General features: G+C 39.7%; 1 protein-coding gene across 1 annotated transcript in view; it reads right to left on the reverse strand.

Moving 5' to 3' along the window:
- The window catches only part of epha10 (EPH receptor A10), a 170684-nt gene that overhangs the window by 107916 nt on the left and 35305 nt on the right, over nucleotides 1-27463 (reverse strand). Inside the window, exons 2-3 of the mRNA XM_080862529.1 lie at nucleotides 11409-11473; nucleotides 7232-7904 (exon numbers count right to left, since the gene is read on the reverse strand). Of these exons, the coding sequence (XP_080718655.1) occupies nucleotides 7232-7904; nucleotides 11409-11473 (738 nt within the window). The remainder of the gene's footprint in view (nucleotides 1-7231; nucleotides 7905-11408; nucleotides 11474-27463) is intronic.

Here is a 27463-nt window from a genome sequence, read left to right on the forward strand (position 1 = left end):
ATGAGACTTAGCATTAATCTTTAATCTAAGATGCAGCTTGTCGTCAGCAAGCCTTTCATGTGCCAGAGTGGTTCAACTGGGATAGCATAGCACGAGCCTAAGGGCCAGCATCTGTGGAAGAAAATCGCTAGCTTGAGCCTGCCTCTGTTGTTTTTATATTTAAGTTTTCCTGTTTAGTCTGACAGAATATAATTGAGCTTTAATGTGTATTCTTGCTTTCATTAGCACCAGAAATTATCACAGCGGAGAAATGTCCTTGCCATTTTTCAAAACTAGGCATAGTTTTCGATTCAGGAAGTGCAAGACGGCTCCCATAAAAGGAGCCTTTAATCAGTGAATTTAGAGATACTTGGTTTTACTGGGTGGTGATTTGTTAAAACATGCAAAACATAGCTGAGTGAATATAACATGCTTCTCAAACCATAAGTCAACTTAATATGTTCCCCGTGGAGAGAAAAATGGTGCTACGCTTATCGGCTGTGCTGTTAATCTTCCCCCATTGTTTCACTTTGATTTATATTCTATTTGCTGCTGAGTAACGCGGTTTCTCCACAGTGATATTTAAAATTCTTACTAAGTCAGGTTTACATTTTAAATGTGTACCATATGATTTAATTATAATCACCAAAAATGAGTGTAACTAATCTCAAGTCTTATGGCGAGCAATATTTTATGCAACTGAATATTGTATCACACCTCAGCGATACTGTAGTGGCTAGAAAATAATTACTGAAAGAGGAGGAACGGTATAACAAAGCAAAGAGGAAACTGGTATTCCAGGGAATAAAGCTGCCAGTTTCTTTTGTTCTAATGTCTTTTTATTTCTTATGAACACCAAAGTTTTCATGTACTTAATAAGCAGGAGCTGCTCTTACAGGATAGTTCCATGTTTTACTGAATATTTGATTCGGCTCAGTGGTCATGGGTGAGTCAGAGAGAAATGAGGCTGTCATGTCGGGTGAGTTAGCAACCTGATTAAGCTGGATGCCAACCTTTTCTAACTTTGATGCATTCATGTTGGCTCTATTTAATTCATGAGACTGGTGCGGAAGAAAAGGGGGGGAAAGAGAGAAAAGAATGAAGGTAACACATTGCAATTTCACTCTGCCTAGTTCTCACCTTTTCACGCTTTGTTTTTTCTTTCTCTTCAACTTACCATTATCTCCCTCTGACCTCCACTTTTTTTCTTTACTTACAGGTCAAGTTGGGTTTTTTTTACTTGTTTTTTTAGCCTTTAACCTCTAAAACTCATCACCTTTACTCCCACTGTCTTCTCCCTTTCAAGTCTACATCATCTCCCTCACTTCTCATTGTCATTTTTCTTAGCGTCATCTCTCTGCACCAGCATTGTGTGCGTCTCTGAAATAATCCTCAGCTTTTACAACTCATATTTTATGCATTCCGCTTTTACGCAGAGTGACTAACAAACAGTGAAACGACGAGGAATTTGTGACAGCTCTTTTTTTCCCTTTTTTTTTTTTTGCAATGCTATGCATTCCCTTTCCAATTTTTCTTCCTCCTCCTCAACCCCCCCAAAATACATTTTCACCTCCATCTATAATGCCCCCCCAACTTAATTCCTTCCTTCCTCATTCTCCCTAGGTGAAGTAAGGCAGGGGAAAAATGAATAGCGAGTGCTTGGCCTCCCTCCAGCACACATTTTCAATATCCAAGGGACATTTTAATGGTACTTTTGTAAACAAGCACACACATAGATGTCTGTATGTCTATGTGGGAATGCTCTCTATTAGTGTGTGAATGTTTGACGGGTGTGTATTTGTGCTCTTTGCCCACTTGTTGTATGGGTGTCCAGCAAAATAAATACATCAGATGGTTGGCTCAAAAGAACACATTTGTCTTTCTCCCTGGAGAATGTGAATTATTTAAAATGAAAGCTGGGGAAGAGAAATGACTAACAGTAGCAGGTGACGTGGCTGGAAAGGAGAAAGATGGAGAAGGATAGCGAGGGGAGACCAGATGGGCAGGGGTTGCACCTAGCCAAAAAGAGATAGTATAAAGATAGCAAAATGTAAGATAAAAGGAGAATGAATGATGAGTCAAAAACATGAATATGGAAAGTGGGAAAGATGCTCTATCATAAAGGTTAGGATGTGGTTACAAATCACTGGCGAAGGACTGGAAAGCTACGCAAATAGAAGTAAAAGAAATAGAATACAATAAGACTTCTGTCTGAGACAAAAAGAAATAGGGAAGGCTGATAAGGACATGACAAGAAGTGACAACAGACAGAGCGGAAGATGACTGCAACAGAGGGAGCGACTTTGGAAACATATGATTGGCTACTAGTGCCAAATTTGAGCACGCAAACACACACACACACACACACACACACACACACACACACACACACACACACACACACACACACACTTTCTCGCTCACCGCCCTGTACAAACGCATTGGATAATTCTCCAAGCTTCACCAGCAGATTTCAGCCTGTTAACCTGCCTCGCCCTGCTTCACCCCGTCTTACCCTGCCACATGGCCACCCTGGGGGGGGCATGAAACAAGAGCTGGAGACAGGAAAAGCAGAATGTTGATGGGAAATATTGAAAAGAGACAAGATAAAAAAAAACAGAAAGTCAAAGAGGGAGAAAAAAAAAGGAAAGAGGTAGAGGAGGAGAGAGAACGCAAACAGTTTCTTTAGAGGAAGTCGTGAAGTGTTGCTCTGATCAGTGAGATAGAAATTAAGTATACAGTCCTTTGGCAGCACAGGGAGCGCGTTGGGGGGTAAATAGGAGAAGGAAATAAAGGTGCATGAGGGGGGAAAGGGGAGGAGAAGGATGGCGTGTAGTAAATTACGGAGGGAAGGAGAGCAATAGGAAGGAATAGCAGGGTGGTGAATGTGATGGAGCTGGATTGTGAAGCATCAAACAAAAATAATAAGAGAATCCGCTGAAGGCATGAGGCAAACTCAGTAATTATATAGAAAGAGCAGCCTGCCTTAATTAGAACAGGATGGAGCTCATGAGTGTGAGAGAGACACACGCAAAAAAAAACCCACACATAATTACACATGTACATCAAACACACCATTTCTGAGGTAATATATTACGTAATTTTTTTGCTCCCTGGTCTGTTCCTGTTGACGGCTATTCATAATGAGACCGAAGAACATATGTGTGCTCCTCACAACGCGTGTCTGACTTGTGAATGCACACAGGGTCAAGATGTACACATCCAAGTCGTCCTACCGCTCTGGTTTTTAAACTCGCTCTCCTTTTTTGGCCTTTTATGTATTTCATGAGGAAGCTAAGTGGACATAAGCTCTAAGTTCTTCGTATTTACACTCATCTTCACAAGCAGCAGCAGTCTTGCGGTCCTCTGAGCAACAGCGGATTAGTTGCATGACCTAAATCTTAAACACCAGGATCTCCTCTTTTCATCCTAGAGATACTTGGTAGTAACTCAGTTGTAAGAGACGACTTCAACACCACACACATTTTTGTCTTTTTTAGGTTTTCTATAATTACACATTCATTCAGTTTTGATGCAGAAAGCCGTCGAACTGGAGAGATGAAAGCCAGACGAGAGCCACCGCATGGCTGGACACATAACAAATTTGCTCTTTTGCTGAGTTTTTTTGTTGTTGTTAAATTAAGTTAAATGTCCTTTAATACCTACACTTCCTAGGTAAAAACTTTATAAAAAGAATTATGACAGCAGTTGCCATAATCCGAAGTAATCCAGCATTCCTTAAATCTTCTGTGACCCTTACAGAGGATGCGGTAATAATCCTCTTCCCTACTGCACTGCACTATCTGTTTACACCATTATCAGTAGCTTGTCACTGGCTCTTCGATATTATTGACCGGGACTGCATTTTCACTCACTCAGTTAAACAATTACGCTCAGGAGTAAATAAGACATAGAACCTGTGAACACTGTATGCAAACGTACACGGGAATCAGTTGAAGATCACAGCTTTGTTGTGTTTGTTGCGATTTACTGCTTTGCATTCTTTTTTTGTTGTACTTCACAGCAGCTACTCATTCATATTCTTGAAGGACATGTGCATGAGGATGATTGCGACACATATATAAACTCAAATGTCCTTGCGCACAAAACATTTCTGTAATCTCACTATCCATTTTTATGAGGTGCACATGGAGACCTGATGTCTTTCTCCGACACACAAAATGAAATTAAAAAAAAAAAAAGTGTGTGTGTGTGTGTGTCTGCTGTGAGATGTGTCCTTAGTATAAGTGTGTATGAGCAGTCCCAGCGCAATTCCTCAGTTTAGTGGAGCATTACAGCTGATCAATAGCTCTGGTGCAGTGGGAGATGTCTGGGCTTTGGCTGCATATTCATACCATTACAGCTGAAGTGAGGAAAGAGGCACTACAGGGAACGTGTGTGTGTGTGTGTGTGTCAGCAGACCACTCTCATGGATAATGACATTCTCTATCACCTAGTGGACCACACAGTTACTTGCTAAACTGCACCCAGTCAAGGTTGAGCACCGATAGAAGCAGTCTAAAACGTCTCTCTCTCTGAGTCTCTGTGGACTCGCTGGCTTTTCTGTGCCATCACTGAGACTCACTGTCCTTGTCTACTTGCTCTTTTGGCAAGATGCCTGACATGTTCTATTCTCCCTTTACTCCTTTTCCTTTAAAATGTTACTTTTTTTTTGTTGGTTTCCTGTCAGTGCTTTCTCTCTTCATCCATCTGCGCGGTGCTTCCCCGTACCACATTGTTATTCTCCTCCGAGTTTCTCTGTTGGTTTGTACATCAGTCAGATTCTTCTGTCCGCGGCGAAGATTTTATTGTCGAAAAAGCATTGTCAGTAATTACAAAAAGCAGGACAAGCAACACATACTTTATTTGCACACGGCCCAACTGCCAATATCATTAAACAATTCTCAGCTCCAACTGTCAAACTGTTACTGCAGAACCAGAAAATGTGCAACGCAGCCAAAGTTCTGCACGACTTATCACCAACTTTACTATTAATACTATTTATACTGGATTTTTTTCCTTAACTATTGGTTCCTCTCAACAGCTAGGTGTTTTGCAGAACTATTGTTGGCAGAAACTTCATAAAGTTAATATTGTTACGGCCCATCATTTACAATGACAGACAAGATATGTGATGAATTACCATATCGGTTGTTAGATCCCACTAAATGAAAGCATTCCAAAAGCGGCATATGGTACAATCATACCAAAAAATGTTAAGGTTAAGAAAATATTATGTCCCTGCTATGACTTAGATGAGAAAACAGCAGTCTTCACTGGAAGATCATGCGATGTACAAGTCCACAGGTAATGCACAAGGTCATCGACATCCCGAGGTGTCTGAGGGAGAACACTTACTGCAAACGACCCCGAACGTGATGGGTTTCATGGCAACGGCAACAAAAATTGTTGCTCACCTGACTTCTTCCCCAAAATGAAAGTATAGTTAAAGGCATGCTGCTTTGACACAGCAAAGAAGACGTGCAGAGGGAAGTGGTCAGAATGAGACTTCAAGGAAATGACCTGAAAACAGCAGGAGTGCTGAGAGCTGTGCAGAGCTTCAGACAGAGACAACCTTGAAGTGGACAGCAGGCAAACTGAATCCAAGTAAGGTTTTGACTTTTTATGGATAGACTCACTGAGCCTTTTAGCTATGTTGCCGTTTCTTATATATTTTAGTTAGTAGCACAATGAGCTTCACTTTGGAATACAAACACGCTGATGTAAATTACTATTGTTAATCAAATACACAGAATCAATACATTTTTAATAAAAAACCACTGCAGGGATCAATATGAGATCACCGCACCAAGTTCAACAGTCTAAATTACTGTCCCATGACTGCACGTTACAGTCTAGTCAAGTGACTCCAACACCCACATCACATTGCACAATAATTCAAGATGGGGTGTGAAAACTAACAGCGAGAGTCAGGCGTTCAAACTGCTGCTATTATATGAGCAATTGTGACAAAAGATCGCAATACTGTCCGTTTCAGTTTACGTCAGAAAGCAACACATCAAACCACCCGCTAGCTTACTAATGGCAGCACTTCGTGTAGGTGTGTCTGTGTGTTAATCGGGACATTTATGCCTCATGAAAGAAAGATGTGTTGTCAAGCTTGGGACACGGCCTTCTGAAGAAACAGTACACAAAGTCATTGTGTTCACATTCACACACACCAGGCTCTTCACACTTCTCATACTCACGGTACACACACCATGCCTCACATGCCAATATGTGTGACAACGTTTGGACATAAACACGAAATATTTTAACATCTCTGACAAGTCAAGATCCTCGCAATCGATGGCACTGTCAGTATAGAACAAAAGGAGGCACAGTTTGAAAATGAATGAGAAAGGTGTCTTTGTACTTCTATTGTCTGCCCTCTAAAAACATGACCACTGCGGATCGTTCTTCTTGTCTAAACACTCGTTAACATTGATTTCTCCTTTCTGTCCTTGCTCACCTGCACTTATTCCCTTTCCCTCGTTCACTCTTACAGTATCTGCTGTATCTCTGTGTGTGTCTCAATACAGATGTCAATTTCAGAGTCTTTTTAACTGAATTCCTGCTCCTTTTTGAACATGGACGTTATTTGGAGTTGTGGTTGCTCGTTTTCCTTTTGTTTGCTTTGTTCATTTGTCTCTTTTAATTCTATTTTTTTTTTTTATACTTTTTCAACATGTTCAAAATAAAGATTCAATCAATCAATCAATCAATCAATCAATATATCTTCAACAGAACTATACAGCTTTATAATATTTGTAGCTGCTAGCAATATCTGCCTGAACCTCCAATGTAATTTGGAATTTGGATTGGCTCTAATGCAAGTGGCACTGCCATTTAACACATGAAAAAAAATGCCAATTTCACTTAGTTTGCATACAAATCATCAGTTTTGATTGCAATGCAATTATTTGCTGTATTTTGTATGTGCTATTCAATACACTGACACCGGTTTCTAGCAAAAATTCAAACCAAGTTGTGTTTAAAAGAAAACAAACAAAAAAAATCACACACAGTTTTTGTTTTTTTCCTGTTGTGTTCCTGCTCGCTGTTAGTCCAGAGCATTCTATCAAAGAGCTAAAACACATGAAAACATTGCTAATTCTTTCTTTTCTTTATTCAGTATTCTGGATTTGTTGCTTTAGTTCATTTCCAACACAACTCCTTTCTCGTTGCTTGTATTTGCTGCATTCTTATTCGTGTATCCACACATCCCACTATCTGATTTTCCATTCCCTACCTTCACAGCTGCTGTGTCCCTCCTCGTAGCCGGCGCTGCAGCTGCACTTCCCAATAGGCACCAGCCATTCACCTTCGGCACTACAATGCATCCTGGGAGGGCTGTCTGTGTCAACTTCAGAGTTGTTAACACAGGTGCCGCGCACCTCTACAAGCGTGGCAAACGCTGCCTCGGCCACTGTATCGGGGAACACTGCCAGGTTCTGGACGGTTGCGAGACAGCGTTTGTAGTAAACCCGCACAGCCACCAGTGCCACGCAGGCACCGACATCCTGGAATGCCAGGTGGAACCCTTTACGATTGAGGTGGCCGATCTCGCGCACCTCTGTGTTCAGCTTCATCTTCCTCTCACCAAGATCACCCTGCGTGAAGCTCTCATCAGCAGCAATGGTATCTATCTTGGTATACCGGTCCTCTCGCGTCACACCTCCAAGGTCCCTGTCTGACTCGACATACAGGAGGTTGAAGGTCTCCTTGCAGGTGCCTGCTACACCAGGGATGCTGTTGCAGTCACGCAGAGTGAACTGGAGCTCCACAAAAATGCGCTGTCCACCTCGACGTGCCACCCAGCCCGTCTGCAGCCAGTTGTTCTGCTGCGTGGGCTCCATCACATTGCACACCTGGTATGTCCGAATGGGCTTATACTTCTCATCTACGCCGCTTATTTCCTCCCACTGTAGGGATAAAGATTTGGGCAGAGGGGAAAAAAGACACAAAATCCTTAAATGTGAGGTATAGAAAAAAGAAAATCAAGAAAAGGAATATGGGAATGGAAAGAGACATACTGCATTTTACAAACCATGAATAAGCAGCAAGGAGCTTAGTAATAACATGAAGGACTGACAAGAAGAAAAAAAAAACAGCAAGAAACAGATGATAAAAATGTTAAATGACAGCAGAAAGAATAGATATGCAAACAGGAGTGAGTAAGTTCAGGTTAACAGTGTAATGACATAATCTGATGAGTGAGTGTTTGAAATAAAAATCATTGGTTCTCAGATTGTCTAATAGTGTCACATAATGAACAGGCTCAGTCATCGTGAGTCTTAAGTGGTGTTTCTGCAACTGTGGGTCAGACCTTAGTCACTTTCTTTCGATCTCAGACTGCTTGGCACTTAAACTAATGGCATTTGTGTTCAATGTTTGTATAAACCAGGGGTCGGCAACCCTAGGCACGCGTGCCACAGTTGGCATGCGAAGGGTTAACTGATGGCACGACCATAGCTGGACTGGCCATCGGGCATACTGGGCATTTGACTTTTTTTTCTTTGTAACGGTATAAACAATAAAAGGTGGTGGATTGGCCAGATGCTGGTCGGTGTGTAAAAATAACTCAGTTGTTTGGTGGTGGCTGTGGCGGAGCTTCCACAGATTCAGTAATCTGTGGTGGAGGCCAGCAGGTGGATGAGAGAAAGGAGAGGCAAGAGGAGAGACCCGAGGCGGCCGCCGGTCCGAGTGTCAGGTGAACTGAACTTCAGGTAAGAAGTTATGACCTGCAGTCTATCTGGGTCAGATATGAACCAAGTTTAGGTGGAGTTTATTTTTGTTGTGCTGACTTTTTACAGTCAGTTACAATAACTCGTACTGCGTGCTAGCTAGCATGACGGAGTTTCTATACAGCTGGGTGGTTGCTACTTCAATCATGAAACTGATCAATGATCAGCTGATCGCCTTTTTTCTCTTTTGTTTATCGCCCACTTTGCGCCAGAAAGAGGAAACCGTCGAATGTCGCGCTAAACAACAGCAGCACGTTTAAGCTTGATCAGCTGTTGTTAGAATGTATTTAATATTACTTTCTAGTAGCTGATGTTTGCTGGAGCCACAGCTGTAAAGCTGCTGGTCATGATGTCGGTTTGGTTATCTTGTGAGAGGGAAACCAGGAAGATGAAACCAGGAGATGTCTTTACTGAATCATCAGAGCTGAACAGGTGATGGAGAAACAGGTTTGCCTTTTAGGTGACATGAATGAGTTGAAGGGAAGTTATGAACTGTTCCTGAGAAACAAATAACACCAGGATCTGTTTCTAAGTAGCTGACAGCTGGTAACTGTGCAGGGGTGGGTCTAGCAAAGTTTTGCCAGGGGGCCAGGTAGGACATTAACAGGGAAAGGGGGGCACAAAGAAATACTTTCTTATTCTCATTTAAAATGTCTAGCTTTTAATAAATAATTCTCTGAAGCTTATGATAGATGTATGATGTATGATAAAAATCATACATATAACATCGAAGCAGCTGGAATCCATAGCTGTGTGTGTTCATGGAGCTTGCATTTTCACCTGCTGGACATCACTACCTGACAAGTTTAACTGTCTTCAAAACATTGCAGAGGCCTTATTGACAGTATTTGGCTCTACATATCTGTGTGAGTAGATTTTCTCTCACATGAGTCTCCTCAGGTAGCCGTCTGAATGCTGGACACTCGGAGACCTGTATCTCTGAGTGGGAGACCAGAGATCACATTAACATGTTTGTCTCTGTATTAACAGACATGCCATATTGGCCCAGTTTATTTTTCTTATCATTGTTGTGAGGAGACCATAAATAGCTTTTGTATTTTCTGTTGTACAGTTCATTTGCTGTCATGGATAAAAAGTGTCCTTTTTTTTGGTTTCAAAATAGCTGATAACTATTCGCTGATTGCTGCCAACATCTGCGAACAAATATAATTCTATAAAGTGGTTCTATATAGTGTGTAACCGTTAATATAGAGCGTTATTAAATTTATCGCTAATGCAATCATATGGCACACTGACCTCTGAGGAAATTCTAAATGGCACTCGTCATCAGAAAGGTTGCCTACCCCTGGTATAAACGCTTCATCCCACAGTCTTGTGATTTATTCACAAGAAACGAATTTAGAAAAAAAGACACAGCAGGCTTAATTAAAGGGCTTTGTTAGTTGGCCTTCAGCCTACAGATAGTTTTTATTTATTTATTTATTTTTTGCAGCTTTGGTGTAGCCTAAAATATTGATACTATATCGGTACTGACAGAGATTCTCTGTTCTAAAGAACTCTCTGCACCTTGCTGAATAGATTAAGAGTGTTTTTTGTCTAAATATTGGTCCAAATAATTGATAATTACTGGCCTGTTTGCTAACAAAAGATTATTATTAGTAGTTGTTGCTTTAGAAGAAGTGGTAGTAGTAAAAAGAAATCTGATGTATGTGCACACCCTATTTCAGCCATTGGGACGGAGTCACAAGTATTCTCTTCAAGGTGAGGAACCACTGAATAATATAGCATTTTATTTATCTTTTAAATGTATTTTATTTTTGAGGAATTAAAAGTTTAAACTCCTCTGAGCACTCTAAGAATGCTTTTTATAGTTTCCTAATATTTGCCGTAGGGCAGAGTTTGTTTTTCTGATTTACTTTCAGTCTGGAAGAGCGAGAAAAATGTAATCAAATATATAATTTATCCATCAGATGAATGATTATGACTCCATGTCACTATTTGAATTACCGAGGCGCTCTTGACAGAATTGAAAGTGAACTGAGCAGCAAATATGAACTGCTCTCCCTCTCTCATAAATACACAAACGTGCACAAAGCAAAAGAGTAGAAATGGATTATCTCCAATGGTAATGTGATCAGCCCCTCTCCTGTCAAGGTGACTATATCAAAGTGGGTGCAGTGTGTTCTCTATCACTTCTACTGGGACATGTAGGTGAATCACACAGTCACATTAATCTTATGCATAGTGGAGCACGTAGTGCAGCAGTCATCTCAAACACAAGTGCTTCAGCAACCTCTATCCTAAACAATGCACATTTAAAAGCAGTGATGTTATTCATATAATAGACTTATCAAGTGTGTGTGTGCATGGAAAGGCCAACTTGCAGGTGACACGTGGGTGACAAACTGCTCTGGCAAAAGTGCTCCTGCATTTATCTTGCAGTCATAACTTAGTGCAAAGGGTTTTACGGACGAAATCGATCGTCACAAAAGGCCATTTATCTGTGGCAGCACATCTGTGTAGCTGCTTTGGACACTGCTATATAGTAGCCTGGATTAGTCCCAATAATTAATGATAATGATGAGCTCAGCACTGGGGACAAATTGAAGAAAAGGTGTGGAAAAGTAAAGTAACAAGCTGTGTGGAGGCTGGCAAGTAAACACATGCGTCTACAAATGAAAAAAATGACATGCAGGTAATGAAAAATGCAACTATACTTACTCCATTAGGGGGATAGGATGTCCAGCCGAGCTCTGCTTGAGTCTCTTTAGAATTCAGCAGCACCACTGCAGGAAATTACAAAAAAAGGGGGGAAGACAGACATGAGTTAGACGACATGTGGCATTAGAGTGTATTTGCCTTTATTTTTAAATACATTTCCCAACAGTGTACCTCACCTGCATGACAACAAAACTTAATTAACACTAACTCAAGCAAATAATAGTATTAAATTAGTCATTTACAGTATATTTGCATAATAGTTCAGTTTTATTTGGCCTCTGAAAGTGCTTGGAGTAAATATGAATAACACAAAGTGCAAAATGACACGTCAGGTTTGGAATAATGAAAGAAAGGCATTAACACTGAGAAAGGTTTGACAAAATCTGTTGAGAGTGAACCTGTCCTTTGATAAATGCATTAACACCATCTGTTGAGGATTTAAGCTGGACAAAGCGCTTTCCTTTAGCCCCTGGCTTCACACACAACACACAGAAAACCACAAACAAAACAAAACAGAACCATAGAACTTTTACAAAGAGTCGGGAGAAAAAGAGCACCCTTATTTAGCTTTCAAGAGTGGAAAACAGGAAATGCAGTTTCTTTTCAGCACAGAGAGACAAAATGTAAACTTTGAAGCTGGTTTCAGCACCACGGACAGCTACATAAGAAGCAGACTGCAGTGAGTGAAAGCCGGCGTAAATCTCCCTGTTTAAAATCAGCCAAATAACGGATACAGCAAAGTTTCTTTAAAGAAATATCTAGGAGTTAAGCTACATTGTGTTGCCTAAGGTACACCACTGAAGGACAATAACTACAACACCATTCAAAAGTCTTGAACCACTCGCATAAGTGGAAACGCAGTATATGAGGCAAAAACAGACCTCATTAGAGTTGCGCAGAGTGCAATTCTAATGATGTTTGAATGTTAATATTTGGTATGAGATCACCTTTTAACTTTTTAGCACAGCCTGAACTCTCTTATGCAAACTTTCTTGGAATTTCTTCAAGTAGTCTTCGGCAATAGATCCTGAGGTTTCTTGAAGGACATTTAAACCTCTTCTATTTTGTGTTTGCTAGCTTTTGTTCAATTCTTAGTAAAAAGTATCCCACACTCCTTCAATAATGCTGAGATCTGGGCTGTAGGGAGGCCAATCCACAGATAGTGCTCCACTGTGTGTGTTTTTTATTCAGGTAAGAATGGCTTCTCGATAGCCACCAGTTGATCCATGTAACGTTTGTACAGCAAACAGTATATGGATCAACTGAAGGGCCAGAGGCACCCCTCAGGTCCTGCGCCGGGTCCTTGCTGGATTTTATTTTCCAGTTTCCTTTCAGATAATGTCAGATGTTATTCATCTGCCATAGTTAATTTTTTTGTCCTGTTACTTCTTCATTTGTCATGTACTTGAATCCGAAATATTATTTAGATCTCTTTATGTTGATATAATATATAATTAAATCATTCAATAGCAACAAAGGTAGATACTGGTACAACGAATTTCAAGATTAAGTATTAGATCAAAATATTCATCAAGAAAGCAAAACCAAAGTAACTCTCATTTTATTAAAAGATCTTAATACCCGTTCTACCAAATTTGAAAAAGGAACCAGAGTTCATTAGCGAGGACGTATCTGAGCAGTCGCACTGAGAACAGTTGTCGTTTTACATTCTGTTCTATGTGGCAGGCGTGCACGAGAGCCATCATCAGCACATTTATCTTAATCTATAATCTAATATCAACATCTGTAGTGACATATGGTGAGCTGCATTAACGCCTGATTTTTAAGGGATTTTGCTGATATTAAAATTAACCATGCTTTAAGCTTGTCTGCTTAAACAGACCCCCACCCCCACTCCACTGGCACACACACACACACACACACACACTGAGAACCAGGCTCTCTTACAGTGTTCTCAACACGTACATCTTTGAGGGAATCTGAGGTGTGACAACCAGACAAAGCCATTTTTTTCCTCCAGACTTCAAGGAACACGCTGTGCAAAGATTGCTTTTTATTATCCTTGAAAGTGCTACTTTCATTCTTGTTACTTGGCTTTAACTTTTATGTTCTGCTTCAACTTTCAACCACTTCAGGAGATTGTAAGGGCTATCAAAAATAACCTGAGCGACACAGACTGCAGTTAGAGACAGACTCCTTGAGAAGTAACAATTTCACCTTATACCGAGCAATTCTTGGTGTAAAGATCTTTGATCACATACGCAGCTGCTACATGACAAATATCTGGCTTCGTGGAAATTAATAACAAGGCACAAGGACATCCTGATGAGCAAAAAACAAAAACCAGAAGCCTACACAGTCTGACTCAGCTGTATAAGAAGTGGTGACTAAAACCTGTGGCTGACTCACGCTCTGACAAGAAGAATATGCACTCTGGCTCAAATGTGTGCAGATGTATCACTATTTACTGTAAATACATTTTCTTTATTAGGGCCCGAGCACTGAGAGTGCGAAGGCCCTATTGTATCTGCTCCGTTTCTTCTTATTATTATTCAGGCAAAACAAGGGCCTTTTTCAGGGCCTAAACATGCTCAAAAACCCTTGAAATTTTGTACACATGCCAGGTCTGGTGAAAAATTTTGTATTTTAATGGTTTTACATATGAGCACTGGGAAATGGCTCTAGAGGGCCACCTATGCCTTGTTAAATGCAGCCCTACAACCACATCGTTTGAGCTACATGTATGAAATCTGGCACACATGTGTACCATGCCAAGACGAACAAAAAAGTCTGGGGGAGCATTGACGCAAACCCAACAGGAAGTCCGCCATTTAGAAGTGAACGTGACATTTTGACTCTAATTTTGCCATTTCCATGCCTCGAACTTTTTCGAACTCCTCCTTGGGATTTAGTCATATAAGCTTCATATTTGGTCAGTGTCAACTACACAACTGGGCCATGTTAAATTGTGGAGCTTTTGAGTTTTCGTTAAACGGTGAGGCCGTGGCGCCACGGCGAATTTCGATGACTCGCCATGAAAATCTTATTGCCTCTCATTCTGTCATACATTATCCGATCTGGACCAAAGAGCACACATATGATAAGGCTCCGCCCCTGAACATATTTCAACTGCCATTTTTGACATCAGGGACAGCGTCACCTAGTGCCAACAGGAAATGTCATGTTTTACACTTTGGGGTACAGTATTGTGATGGGTGACATCTGCAGCCTCAAATTTCTCCAGGAAAGCCTTAAGGAGTTGGTCTTGGGTTACAGTGAAAACTGTGACTTTTCGCGAAAGGGTGTGACCCCAGCAGCATGGCGAACTTTGATGTCTCACCATGAAGAAACAAATTAGTGTAAATCAATGAAATCCAGTCTGATCAGTACCAGACTTTACAGGCATGATGTCAGACCTGCCCTGAACAGATTGATGTGCCCATTGTCAGGAATACGTAGAGCGCCACCTAGTGGCAACAGGAAATGTCATGTCTTTCACTTTGTTGTATTGATTTTCAGAGGTTCATCGTGGCCACCTCGAAAGCGGTGAATATCACCATCAGTCCTTCATGATGCTTCAGTGTGAAAATTGTGACTTTAAACTGAACGGCGCACCCTGGTGGCAACGCGGTTCACCATGAACAATGAAGTGCCTTTTGAGGGGCTTGGAAAGTTTAAAAAGGCGCACACCTCCAATTTGATGAGGGCTATCTTGTTATGTGATCATTTTCCTTGAATAGCGCAAAATGGCTCCACAGCGCCCCCTACAAAATTTCAAATCATCAGCCCCTGCTCTGTGTTTTATGTACGAGTCTGAAACCTGGTAAGTTTATGGAAGATATTGAGATGTACAAAAAAAGTCTCTTGGAGCAATATCCCAAATCCTACAGAAAGTCAGCCATTTTAAAATTAATGTGTAATTTTGGCGACATTTTCCCCACTCATCAGGCACCGTACTTTGACGAACTCCTCCAAGGGGTTTCATCAGATTGACCCGATCTCCAGTGCGTGTAATCTAAAGACCTTTGTGATGTTAAATTGCGAAGCTTTTTACGTTCAGGGAAACGGGGTGGTCATGGCGTTTCAATCACTCGCCAAAAAGCAGTAATCTGCTGTCACTCAAAAAGACAATGTCCAATCTCTCCCAAAGGTCGCAGGCATGATTAGACTCGAGCTTGGAAAGGTTTGTTATGCTATTTGTCAGTAATGGTTAGAGCGCCACCTAGTGGGAGGACTATAATCATGATTGAATGAGATGAAATGTTAGCTGGTGGTTAAATGCATGAATTCCATCAATGTGACATCTGATCGGACGTGCTGGTTTTAGGTGTTGGGCATGGCTCGACGTGCCGGGCTGCGAGGGCCCTCATAACGCTGCTTTCAGCTTTAATATTATTATTGTTATTACTATTTTTTCAAGACCATAACTGTATAGGGATTTAATAGACTTCTATGCAATGCTATTGCAGTTTGTATAGCCAAAATCTTCAGAGGACAATGCAGTTTTCATTCTTCTTATTTTGGGATTTGCTTGAAAAGGAGACACTAGAGCACTGGATAGGGATCAGGGAAGCCTTGCTGGAAAATTAAAGATCCTTTACAAAACACTTAATTTCATTGTTTTTGGGTTAACACCAAAGGGTGCCCAAAGCATGCTTCTGTGGTTCGCTGATAACACAGAAGCATTTGGAAAAGATTAGAGAGGGAGAGGGCAAAGGTGCTGGAGAGACACAGAGGAAGGCTGAGGCAGAAGCCAAAAGAGAGATGATGAGAGAAAATAATCAGCAGAGGAGGGCAAAGAGAAGAAAGAAAGAGCCAACAAGTGAGAAAGAACGAAAAAATAACAGTTGGAGAAAGGGCTGGAAAAGGAAAAGGAAGAAGTGAGAAATGAGCACATGAAGTGTACATAAATGAATACGCTGGATAATGCACAAGGGATCGCTATGTCTTCCTGAGCAGTCAGACAGTCAGTCAAAGAGAGACTTGCAGGACAAAGTTGGCCCTGTAATCACACATTGAATACATAAGTCTGGTAATCACAGTGTAGTTAGACAGACTAATGGGCCTTTAAGGGCAGTAGGAAGAGAGAGCGAGAGAAAAGATATCCAGAGAGGATGACAAAAAGTCCGGCAAAGAAAAGCTAATCTGGTGAAGGAAGGGTCATCAAAAGAGGGAAAGGGGAAGGGAGGGAAAGGCAGAGAAAGAACATATGACACAGAAATAAAAGCTCTCGTACGCTGTGACACATGGCCTCAACTTAATAGCCACGACACATTAGTTTTACTAAATAATTTCAAAAGGCTGTTTTGTGAGTAATTACCTTTCAGTGTTTCTTTTTTGTATGATTTTGGTCTCAGGCCTATTTAGGACCCACAAAATGAGGCTGACTTTCATCACCAGCAGATAAAACATGATCCCTGAAGAGTAACAGAGGCTCCTCTGCTTTGATCACACAATGCTGACAGTGTTAATATAGAATACTTCATATGAGAAAAGGACACAATTATGTTGCTAATGTTTTGATGAAAAATTAAAAAACAACAACAAAAAAAGTCATCGTTCTTTATTTTTCTTCTTTTGAGAAATATGTTATAATTAAGATGATATCAGTCACAATTAGCATGGGAAGGCTCAGAAAATTCGACATTGCTTAAGCAAATTCTATCTTTACAACAGTCTTTAAAGTAACAGCTATCACTTTAGCAGCTTCTCTGTCAACCAGTTTGGATTAGATCCATGCAAAGGGATGGCTGAGTGAAATTAGTGGTGGGATTTCAGTGAAAAACTATTTATTTTAAACAAAATTTGATTTTTATGAAACACAAAATGGTAGCATTGGAAGCACATGTCATCATTCTCATTCTCTCTGTATATATTTTCTTTCTATGATCACAGTGTGATCGCTCTCACTTTTGCACTCTCTCTTTCTTTTTTTATTTATGTATTTTACCTGAAAAGTTTCATTGAAATTGAAACTAAAATGTAAATGTCTCTTTTATCATCCCTCCCCTGGTCTCATCCACACTTTGATCTTTCTCTGATTTCTGCGGTGTACTAATTATCAGCCTTGCTAAAGAGGATGCGACGAGGAAGAGATAGCCGTAGGAGAGAGGTAGACTGCAGCACTCACTTCAAGTATTCACAAGAAAGGGAGGGAATGTGTTGGTGCACCAACAGCAATCTAGAAGAGGTAAACACTAAAATCTGGCCTTTGTCAAGTGTGCAGCCAGCACTTACACAGCTATTTTTTTTTCTTTTTCCTTTTAGTGGTAGACAACAACATGAAGACAGCTCTGTCACAGGGGCCAATTTCAAGGGCTTGCAAGGTTAAGGGTTCCCATTCTTTGATTGAACTAAGTGTGTGCAGCTTTTAAACTGTGAGTAAAAGGCGCACTTCCAGGTACTTAGTCTGAAAAAGGAAAAGGGTAGAAGAAGAAGAAACAGACATGAATCGCAATGATCCACAGCCCTACATGTAATAAATTTGCGTTTTGCTCAAATATTCTATAACAGGCTAAATAGTATTTCACTCTGGTGAAACAGAGCTCTTACTAGCCAGCATACAACTTGGAAGACCTGGGGGATCTGGAGGTTCAACCTGCCTATAGAGAAAGCGCTGAGACTGGAATAAGCACAGGCTGCCAATGCTCCATGTGTCAACTGATGTCCAAATATTACCTTTCCTATGTAACATATTCCCATGTAACCCATAAAAACTAACATTTAATCAGGAACACCTTCTTGTAATCTTTCACATAAGGGTAACCAGCTTAGTACCATTTTCCTGTGGGAGAAAGAACAATGACTCACAAGTCAGCATAAGCAGGCAGGTGGAGTGGCAGATGGCATAATCGCACGACCCTTAACCTAAAGCCTGTCCCTATCCCGGATAGGATAGAGAGAGGCTTATTTTCACTTTCATTTTGCTTTTTAACGTTCCCTTTTGGGGTTATGCACTAAACGTACACGGTTAGGTTTAAGAAAAAAAAGTGCTTGGCTGAAAAGCAAGTCTTTCACAACATTAAATACCTTTTAAACTTTTTCTTTTGAGATGTCGTGGATACCACATACACATCCTTGTTACATATCCCAATTTTTCCCCATGGTGTCTTGGTGTCTGTTTCAGAGGGACTCCTGTTGAACTGTATGGGACTATTCAGTGTGTTGAAAGATGCCAACAAAAGGGACAAACACTGCTATAAGATATAATGCCAACGGGTCCTGACAATGTGTGAATATCTAATGACTTGCAAGAGAGATCTGGTTGATATGACAGGTTGAAATCAAGACAAAGAAAGACCTTAAAGGGGTTATGTTGTACTTTTTTTTTCTGCCATATATAGATGATCATGTTACAGTTTCAAAGAGTCAAAGCAATCCCTAGTAGCTGAAAGTTCAAGATTCAGACTGCTCTAAATGTTCAGTTTGAATTGAATAAGCGGAAGAGGATGGATAGACTGATGGATTTAAATGAGAGCACATGAGCAAGAGAGCAAAGCAACCTGCTGTTCAAATCTTCTGTTTATAAGCAGCAGCCAATGAGAAGAAAAGTAGTTTTGAGTGAGGGGAAACACCGTTAAAATGTCTTTTTTAAGACTGGAAGGAGCAAAGAGTCTCCTCAACAGGATTTACAGTGTCGCTCAAGGACAAAAGAACATGGCTGGAACATGGGAGTGTTTAAAAAGAATATATATGTATATATACGCACACACTTCAATGAAAACAATACAGTAATACTGGAGAAGGACAGATAAAAAAATGGATAAATGGATGGGGATATAAAGGTACCACATAAAAAACACAAACAGTCACATAAAAGATAAACGCAGTGTATAAACAGACAAATACACCGCCTTCAGTGACAAATGGTGTCAGGGAACGTTCACAAGCATGCACATGCAAGCACACAGCCAGGAGGCAGGATCATAATAGCACTTCCAACAGCAGGGCATATGAACTTCAGATGGGGCTTTCCTCTTAACAGAAGCATTAAATTTTCAGCTTCAGTAATGTGACATACTGCAAAGAGCTTGGGCTGCTCCCTCTCCAAAGTCCACCATGCAATTGCATATATCATTTATGATAATGAGGTGCACGGTTATACGCTATCATTACATAGTGCATATTTCTCATGTACAGTGTGGTAAAAGTACCTTTCTAAAAACACAAGCTACAAAATAACCTAAGCGTAACCGATATTCATTTTCATCACAGTTTTTTTTTTATTGTTAGTCTTTAATCAAAGAGAATTTTAAATATTCAAACAATCAGCAGACTTTTACACAAGTCACACGCCAAGCCGTTTCTCAAAAATGATTATTTATCCTACATTTACATATTGTTAAACTATTACAATATCCCGTTTAATAAAATGATTAAACAGATGCTCAGCTAACCAAAAGCTTTTTACCAAAAAGCCCGGATAATTTGTATAAAAGGCCTCCGTCACATAATCATGCTGGTTTTGCATCTCTTTGTTGTATCAGTGCCTCTAATTAAAGCATAACAGCTGTGGCAGCGGGTCACGATTAGGTGCATATTGTGACATGAAAAGATGCAATAACTCAAAATTGTGGAAATTTGTATCACAATTTTAATTTTGGTTTACGGTCTGTCACTGAAGCCAAAAATTAAAAAAAAAAAAAAAAATCAGGAAAGGAAACAGATGTTTCATTTTTGAAACAGGCGTGGGTACTGTGATCACTGCAGTCTGAATACCACATAACTACACTAACCCTTCTGGTTAAGGAGCCTCTTATCAACTTTAAAAATTATGAGTATGAGCCTCTGTGTGAACAGTCAAAGGATCAAAGCAGTAATGAGGAAAATTATGGGGACGTGTGGAAAAAGGTCGATGTCCTGCTATCTGGAGAATTTATAAACATCCTGCAAAATGGTTTAAGTACATGACATTGGTATTGTTAGATAAATCAGCTGTTTTTCATTTTCAGTTAATGATGTGTACTTTTTGTTACACTTTATTTCCAGTTGGTTCAGTGAGAGAAGAAACTGTATTTGAGCACATGATCTGCAGTTTGGTGAAAATTTAATATTTTAGTTTAATATTTTCTTTTGGCACAAAAATAATATTTAGGATTTTTTTGTTTGCATATCCTGTCAGTTAATGAAAGAAATTTTAAATCCATCTAATATCTTTGAAGAATTATGATTTATGCATGTATGATCTTCTGGTGCTAACCAGGTGGGCTGTAACAAAGGTAGTACGGTGATTTTGTTAACAGGGGGTTTGGCTGATAGGTGTTAAAGTGTTAATCCTCTTATAGTTTTAAATGCAGATTGAGTATTAACTTCAGAAATCCACTTTGAATTAAATGATTAACAAGTGTGTAAGTGTGAGAACATATCTAGTACAGTCAAAATGCCTGTGTTTTCTTACAAATTATAAAAGAAATTGTTTTGGGCAATCGCACAAAAGGACGAGAACAGATATATTCACAACACAAGCAGTTTAGAGCCCAGAATGACATAATGAAATATATTTTACAAAACATCACAAAAGACTGTATATAAGCTCCATGTCTCTCCATGCCCACCTTACCTTATCTTCTCCTATAATTATTAATTTTTCCTTTCTATTTCCCCTTCTTCCTACCTCTTTTGCAGTGCCAGTCTTGAATCTGAATGACCACCTGTTAAGACAAATAGCTTGAGGAGGAATAAAGCGAGTGTGTGCTTATGCATGTTTGTGTGTGCTTTAGGGAATGAAAGAAAAGAGTCATTGAGTGAGTTAGGGAGACAGCAAAAGCAGAGCGTGTTTTGGAGGGAAAAAAGGAGTAAAGGATAAAAATTGCAGAGAGTAAGGACTGATTGTAAAAAGAAAAAATATATAGTCTGGCACCAAGGCAGGAAAACGAGACCCTATTACAGTAATTACACTGCCACACTTTAAAAGGGGCCCTGCAGTACAGGTTGTTTGTTCAAGCAGCTTATTAGAAGCAGTGATTTTATTTTAAAACTAAGCAAGTTCGAGTGGCTGTGTACATGAATGTATGTGAAGGTTACACAATTATGAGATGAGAGATGAGATAGCCTTTGTCAGTTGCAGGTCTTTCGCCCACAACCGAGATGACAGACCTTGCTGACCGTACGTACAATACACAAACATCACATTGGGGAGACAGGTCAGGCTAGGTAGAGAGGAAAAAAAAACATCGAAATGTGTAACACAAAAGGATAATACAGGAATGCACAGATATCAACACACCATAGCACAATAAACACAGACAAGCAACATGGGAAAGTGTTCAGTGTGTACATCTGATCTGGGACCGCTGCAATCTTCGACTGCGCCTCCAGCTGACCCGATGTCCACATCAGAGGAGAGGTAAGCGTTGGAGGTGGCGTTGGATCCGGGGTAGGGAGCGTGATGCGTCAGTGAGTGCTTATCAGTATCAGTATATGTATGTGTGTGCGTGTCCATAGTTCAGCTGAGACACTGTCCTTCGCCCTGCCAGGCTAAGTAAACCGTCTTCCAGCCAACCCAGGTGGCCTTGCATGGAATGGGAAGGAACAGACTCAACACAGTCGTTATCAGGGAGTTGTTGTTCGGCTCCAGCCTTGAGCCCACAGCTGGCGCCGAAGGGGTCGCCAGATTATGATGGTTATTTTTCTTTTGCAGCAACTCATGAGAATTTCAAGCTGTTCTTTAACACTCCGACACTGGTCTCTCAATCTCCCGTTGGATAGCCACGAGTTTCTCCATGATGGTATTAACCTTCAGTTCCGTGGTCTTGTCATTCTTTTGCTCAAAGAGCAGATTCTGAGACCTCACGACCGCAGTTAGCTGTTCCAAGATGTGATCCAACTTCCACTCAGAGGTGTTGTTCTAAGTGGACTTTTCCTTGATGTAATCCAATGTACGCTCAGAGGTCTTATTCTGAGTATTCACTGCAGCCGTAAGCGCCTCCAAGCTCTTAACCATGCTGCACTCAGTGATCCCATTCTGAGAAGTCTCGCCTCATCCCATCGGTTCAATCCCAGCGGGCAGCCTTGGGGGGGGGGGGGGGGGGGTCTGAACAGCCGGTTCCGCTTTCTTAATTCTCCGATAAGCCAGGGCCAGGCCAGCTCCGATCAGCAAGAACCCTGTTATCATGGTTCCGAATAGGTAGATATCCTCAGCGTCCTCGATCGACAGTCCCGCCAGGCACACGATCCTCCATGTCTGCCACCCGTCCAACTTCTCGTTGAGAAAAGGGTGTCAATAGCATTCAGAGACCAGTTGATCAAATCCATAATTCTCTTTTAGGTTTTTGAAACAGACTGTGAGAGAGTGTTCCAGTGAAAGTAATACAAAAAACACAAGTCTAGACAAGGACATGAGAACTAAGCAGGGAAGATAAGGGAGAGGAGAGGAGAAAAAGTGCGTCCGCCTCCTCCGAGAGCCAAAAGAAAATTACTATCACATATTGTCTGTGAAGGTTCTCGGTCATCCAGGTCATCGTAGTCAAAGGAGCTTGCAAAGAAAAGCGTCTGGACTTCTTTAAGTTGCTTGAAGACCTAAAGGAGAAGCTGGAGGATTATCATGCGCATGATAAGGTGGGGCCAGGTTTCACAATGAGCTCATCTGAAACCCTGGCTGATTGGGACCCACACCCAGTTTCACACCTTGGCTCAGACGATTAGAGGATCATCAGGGGGTCCTTTTGTCCCTCTGTGGGGGGATACTCCCACTAGGTTTAAATCTGGGACTCCCCACCATTTGACCTTAGAACTGAAGAAGCTTTTCGGATGAGAGGTGAAACGTCTTCAAACAACTTAAAGAAGTCCAGACGCTTTTCTTTGCAAGCTCCTTTGACTATCACATATTGCGACAAACCTGAACTTCTCCCACTGGTATCCTATATAAACTGAGCATCCTAATATCTAATTATGAATTACAACCATTACAACCATCAAGGCAAAGTGAGCTGATAAAAAAAATCTTGAGTTGATTCCAAAGGTTCAACTTGTATTTGGTCACTATTCTCTGGAGGTCAAAAAGAGATGTCAATGCAACTGAAGATGGCCATTCATTAGGCTAAAAAATGAAAATAAGGACGCCAAAAGGGCAAAAAAAGAAATGATATTCATTAATGGCCGAGTCCGTCACCTGATTTCAACCCAACACATCATGCTTTTCAGTTATTGGAGACAAAACAGGAGTAAAGCAGAGCGACCCCTAAACAAGCAGCAACTGAAGATGCCTGCCATGAATGCCTGGCAGGTCAAGGAAGGAAACAGTATTTGGTGATGTCCATGGGTTCCACTCAAGTATTAAAAAATATCCACACATTTAAAATTTTACTTTATAAATTTTAGTTTATCCAATTACCTTTGAGCCTCTATACAATTGGGAGGGCTATTTATGGATATTACTTTAATTAAGATCTTGTGGTGTTGGAGAAAAACAAAATTACAATAAATCTTTTTTTTTTTTTTGACCAAATGATTTTGACCTTTGACCAGGAGACTTTGACCCCAGTCTCCTGGTCAAAGGTCATGTTTATTTGTGCCCCACCATCCTTTGTGCAACATAATGTACATGTATTTATATCTCTTTATGTCTACAGGTCTCTTCAGACTGTAGTAATAAATAATCAATATCAACTGTCTGAGAGCTATGTCTGCTCCTGCTTTTTTGGTTGAAAAAACATGAAAAGTTACAAAGCTCTAAGAAACAATAGTCAAGCACAAGGGGGAGAAATAAGAGAAATGAGAACCATAAAAAGACCCGTACTAAAGGAGGAAACATGCTGATAGATCAAAAGTGAGTGACAAAGCAAAAGACATACAAAGGGGAAAATAGAACAGAGGCCAAAGAAATTTATTTTGTTTTGTAGGGTTGTAATTAGTTGTCTTGATTGATAGTGAGGGCGGTGAGAGTGCTGTCGGGTCGCATTGTTACAACAAAGCGGCTTCCAGCTACAGGGCTGAGAACAACTGGCAACAAAGTTGAAAGGCAAACTCATGCAAAGCGGATCGTGCGGCATACAGTGCATGAACAGGACGCGAGTCCAATGGATATACTGACTGTCTACTGGTATCATGTCAGATAGATGAAGCACAATGCCAGAAAGATGGAATAATATAGAATTGGTATTATGTGTCCTTCATTTTCTTTTTGAGTGGCTTTGATTCCACCATTTACACTATTCTCAGCACAGGCTATAGCACATGTGGCCAAGTAGACAATTGTGTGATTTCCAGTTGTTAATTAGCTTATAAAATACATTGTAGGGAAGTTAAACAGTAGTAAAAATTAACCCCATAATTATTTTCCATAAAAATGCTGTTTCTACAGTTCAGTTTTAATTATACATACATACATATATACATATATATATATATACATATACACACATATATATATATACATATATACACATATATATACATACATATATACACATATATATACATACACACATACATATATATATACACACACACATACATATATATATACACACATATATATATATACACATACATATATATATACACATATATATATATATATACATATATATATATATATACATATATATATATATATATACATATATATATATATATATACATATATATATATATATACATATATATATATATACATATATATATATATATACATACATATATATATACATATATACATATATACATACATATATATATACATATATATATATATATATATATATACATATATATATATATATATATATATATTCAAAATATACATTTAAAACAGCAATCACCTCAAAGCATTTAGTGTTCTAAGATAAAGAACCTATATTGATATATGATATTAGAGAGAAAACACAAGCACTTGGCAACAGTGGGAAGGAAAAACTCCCTTTTAACTGGAAAAGCGCTCTGACAGAACCAGAGTGATGTACTGTGACTCACTGAGCTTTGAGAGGAAAGAGAATAAAAGAGTGTGTAGAGAGTCAGAGACAAAAACTATGGAAGAGAAAAGATGAAAGTTAATGACATACAGTAGTGGCATTTAAACACTTAAAGAGCAGAGAAGAATATGGTTCATTATCACCTGAACCAGCCCTTACTATAAGCTTAATCAAACTACAAGGTTTTAAGCCTAATTTTAAAGGTTTAGGGGAAACCCAAACTGAGAGCTGGTTCCACAGGAGAGAACCCGGATAGCGGACGTTTTCCACTCTACTTTTGGAAACTCTAGGAATCACAAGTAAGTCCACATTCAGAAAGCAAAGTGCTCTAATATCATACTATAATTATTTTAAGATATTAGATCTCTAAAAGTCTGTAATGACTTTCCAACATCCCACACCAGTGTCCCATTTAGTAATAAAAAAACAAATAAATAAATATTTGAAAATTACTGAATGATATATTATTGGCAGACGTGCCTTTACAGTAAAAGCCACAACTTAATGCATCCAGCTATTTGTATATTTGTACGTGACATAAAAAGTCAAAGTATCTTCTTTTCTTTTTTGACTGCTGCATAGTCTCACCATGTTTTTATCAGGGATGAGCCTTTTAAAAAGAACAAGTGGACCATGCAAGAAGAACTATTTAAAGGATGGACAAAGTGGTTAGTGAAGGGAGAAATATAGAGACCACTTCAGGAATAGTCACAGCACTAAAAGGAAAACACTGCCAAAAAAAGCAGAAATATTTCACAACAAATATCGACTGGGTAACCAGCACACTTGTAGAAATTTACAAACTGAAGGGAGAAGATGAAAAAAAAAAAAGACAAAATAAGAAAAAATAATGTTTCCAACATCACAGAGTGACTCAGGAGCTGTGGGTTTATATCCCATCAGATGAGCAGCATAGCACAGCAGAGGTTTGCCATAACCCAAGTCAACTAAGTTAACAGTTTGTTCGTATCATTAGCATTTGGAGCACTAAATAATTTCCGCTTGAACATCATCAGTAATTGTTCTGCAAGCTGCAAGACTGAGTTCTATAATACACTGATACTGCACTGTAAAGATGACACATGAAACCAACAGACACAATAAAGTGTATACATCTACCAATTCTGGTGGAAAAAAAATGTAGCTACTTATTATTAATAAACTTGAAGTAAAAAATAAAAAATAAAAAAAGGCTTGATGTTTTTATTAAAACACAATTAGGTGACAAAAACATATTTAAGAACTGGCCTTTTTGACCTAAACTAATATATAACATCAGTAATATCCATTATTTTCCATGACACTAAAGTAACCACATTTTTCCATTTTATGGTATGCGGTTTATTATTTAAGAATTATAGCAGCATAGAGCACATGTGCACATAGCAACGGTAAGGCGATCATTCATTTGCTAAATGTGCATAAGTGTGGAACTCAGTGAGCCAGCATTAAATGTACTTGCATAACATAAGAGTTCCCAGAAAACATGGCTACACATGGTGACAAGTTAATTATAAAACAGAAGCTGCAGTGGCCTTTATGAGTAGACGCATGGATGGCTACATTTGTACTTGTGAAAAAACAAACAAACAAAAAAACTAGAATGTCACTGACAGATTGAATACAGAGAAGCAAACTTCACTATTTTTCTCTGTGACACTCATATTCACAGACATATAATTATGTGCCCATGTTGCAGTGACAAACTAAAGCATCATAATTTTTCGAGTGCAAAAGTCTGCTTCAAATGTCACCAAAACACAGAGTTATAATATCTGTGCACATAAACATGTTTGTTGTTTGTGTGTGTGCGTGCGTCTTTTTACATGCACATTCACAGAGGTACTAACGTAGGAGTGTGCACCTGGTTTGTGTGCCTTACATGATTGGATTGTAAAAAATGAATGCCTAAATTTTCCAGATCCATTTCCTACCCCGTGCCTTTTTTTTCTTTTTTTAATGCTGAAATGTCTTACTTGCCAATCGTTCAGGGCACTTTTAAATAATAAAAGCCTGTATCTTTGCAGTGTGCCGCTACATCTTCCATCTTCTCCTTTAGCCTCTCGTCAGTCCAGCCAGCAGACTGCATTATTTAACTAGACACTCATTCAGGGCTTTAACACAGCTTGCCAGGGCCTTATACTTTAATGTCTGTGCAACAAAGAGTGGGGAAAAAAAAAAAAC

The sequence above is a fragment of the Rhamphochromis sp. 'chilingali' genome (genome assembly GCF_963969265.1).
Source record: "Rhamphochromis sp. 'chilingali' genome assembly, chromosome: 17".
Classification (NCBI taxonomy): Eukaryota; Metazoa; Chordata; class Actinopteri; order Cichliformes; family Cichlidae; genus Rhamphochromis; species Rhamphochromis sp. 'chilingali'.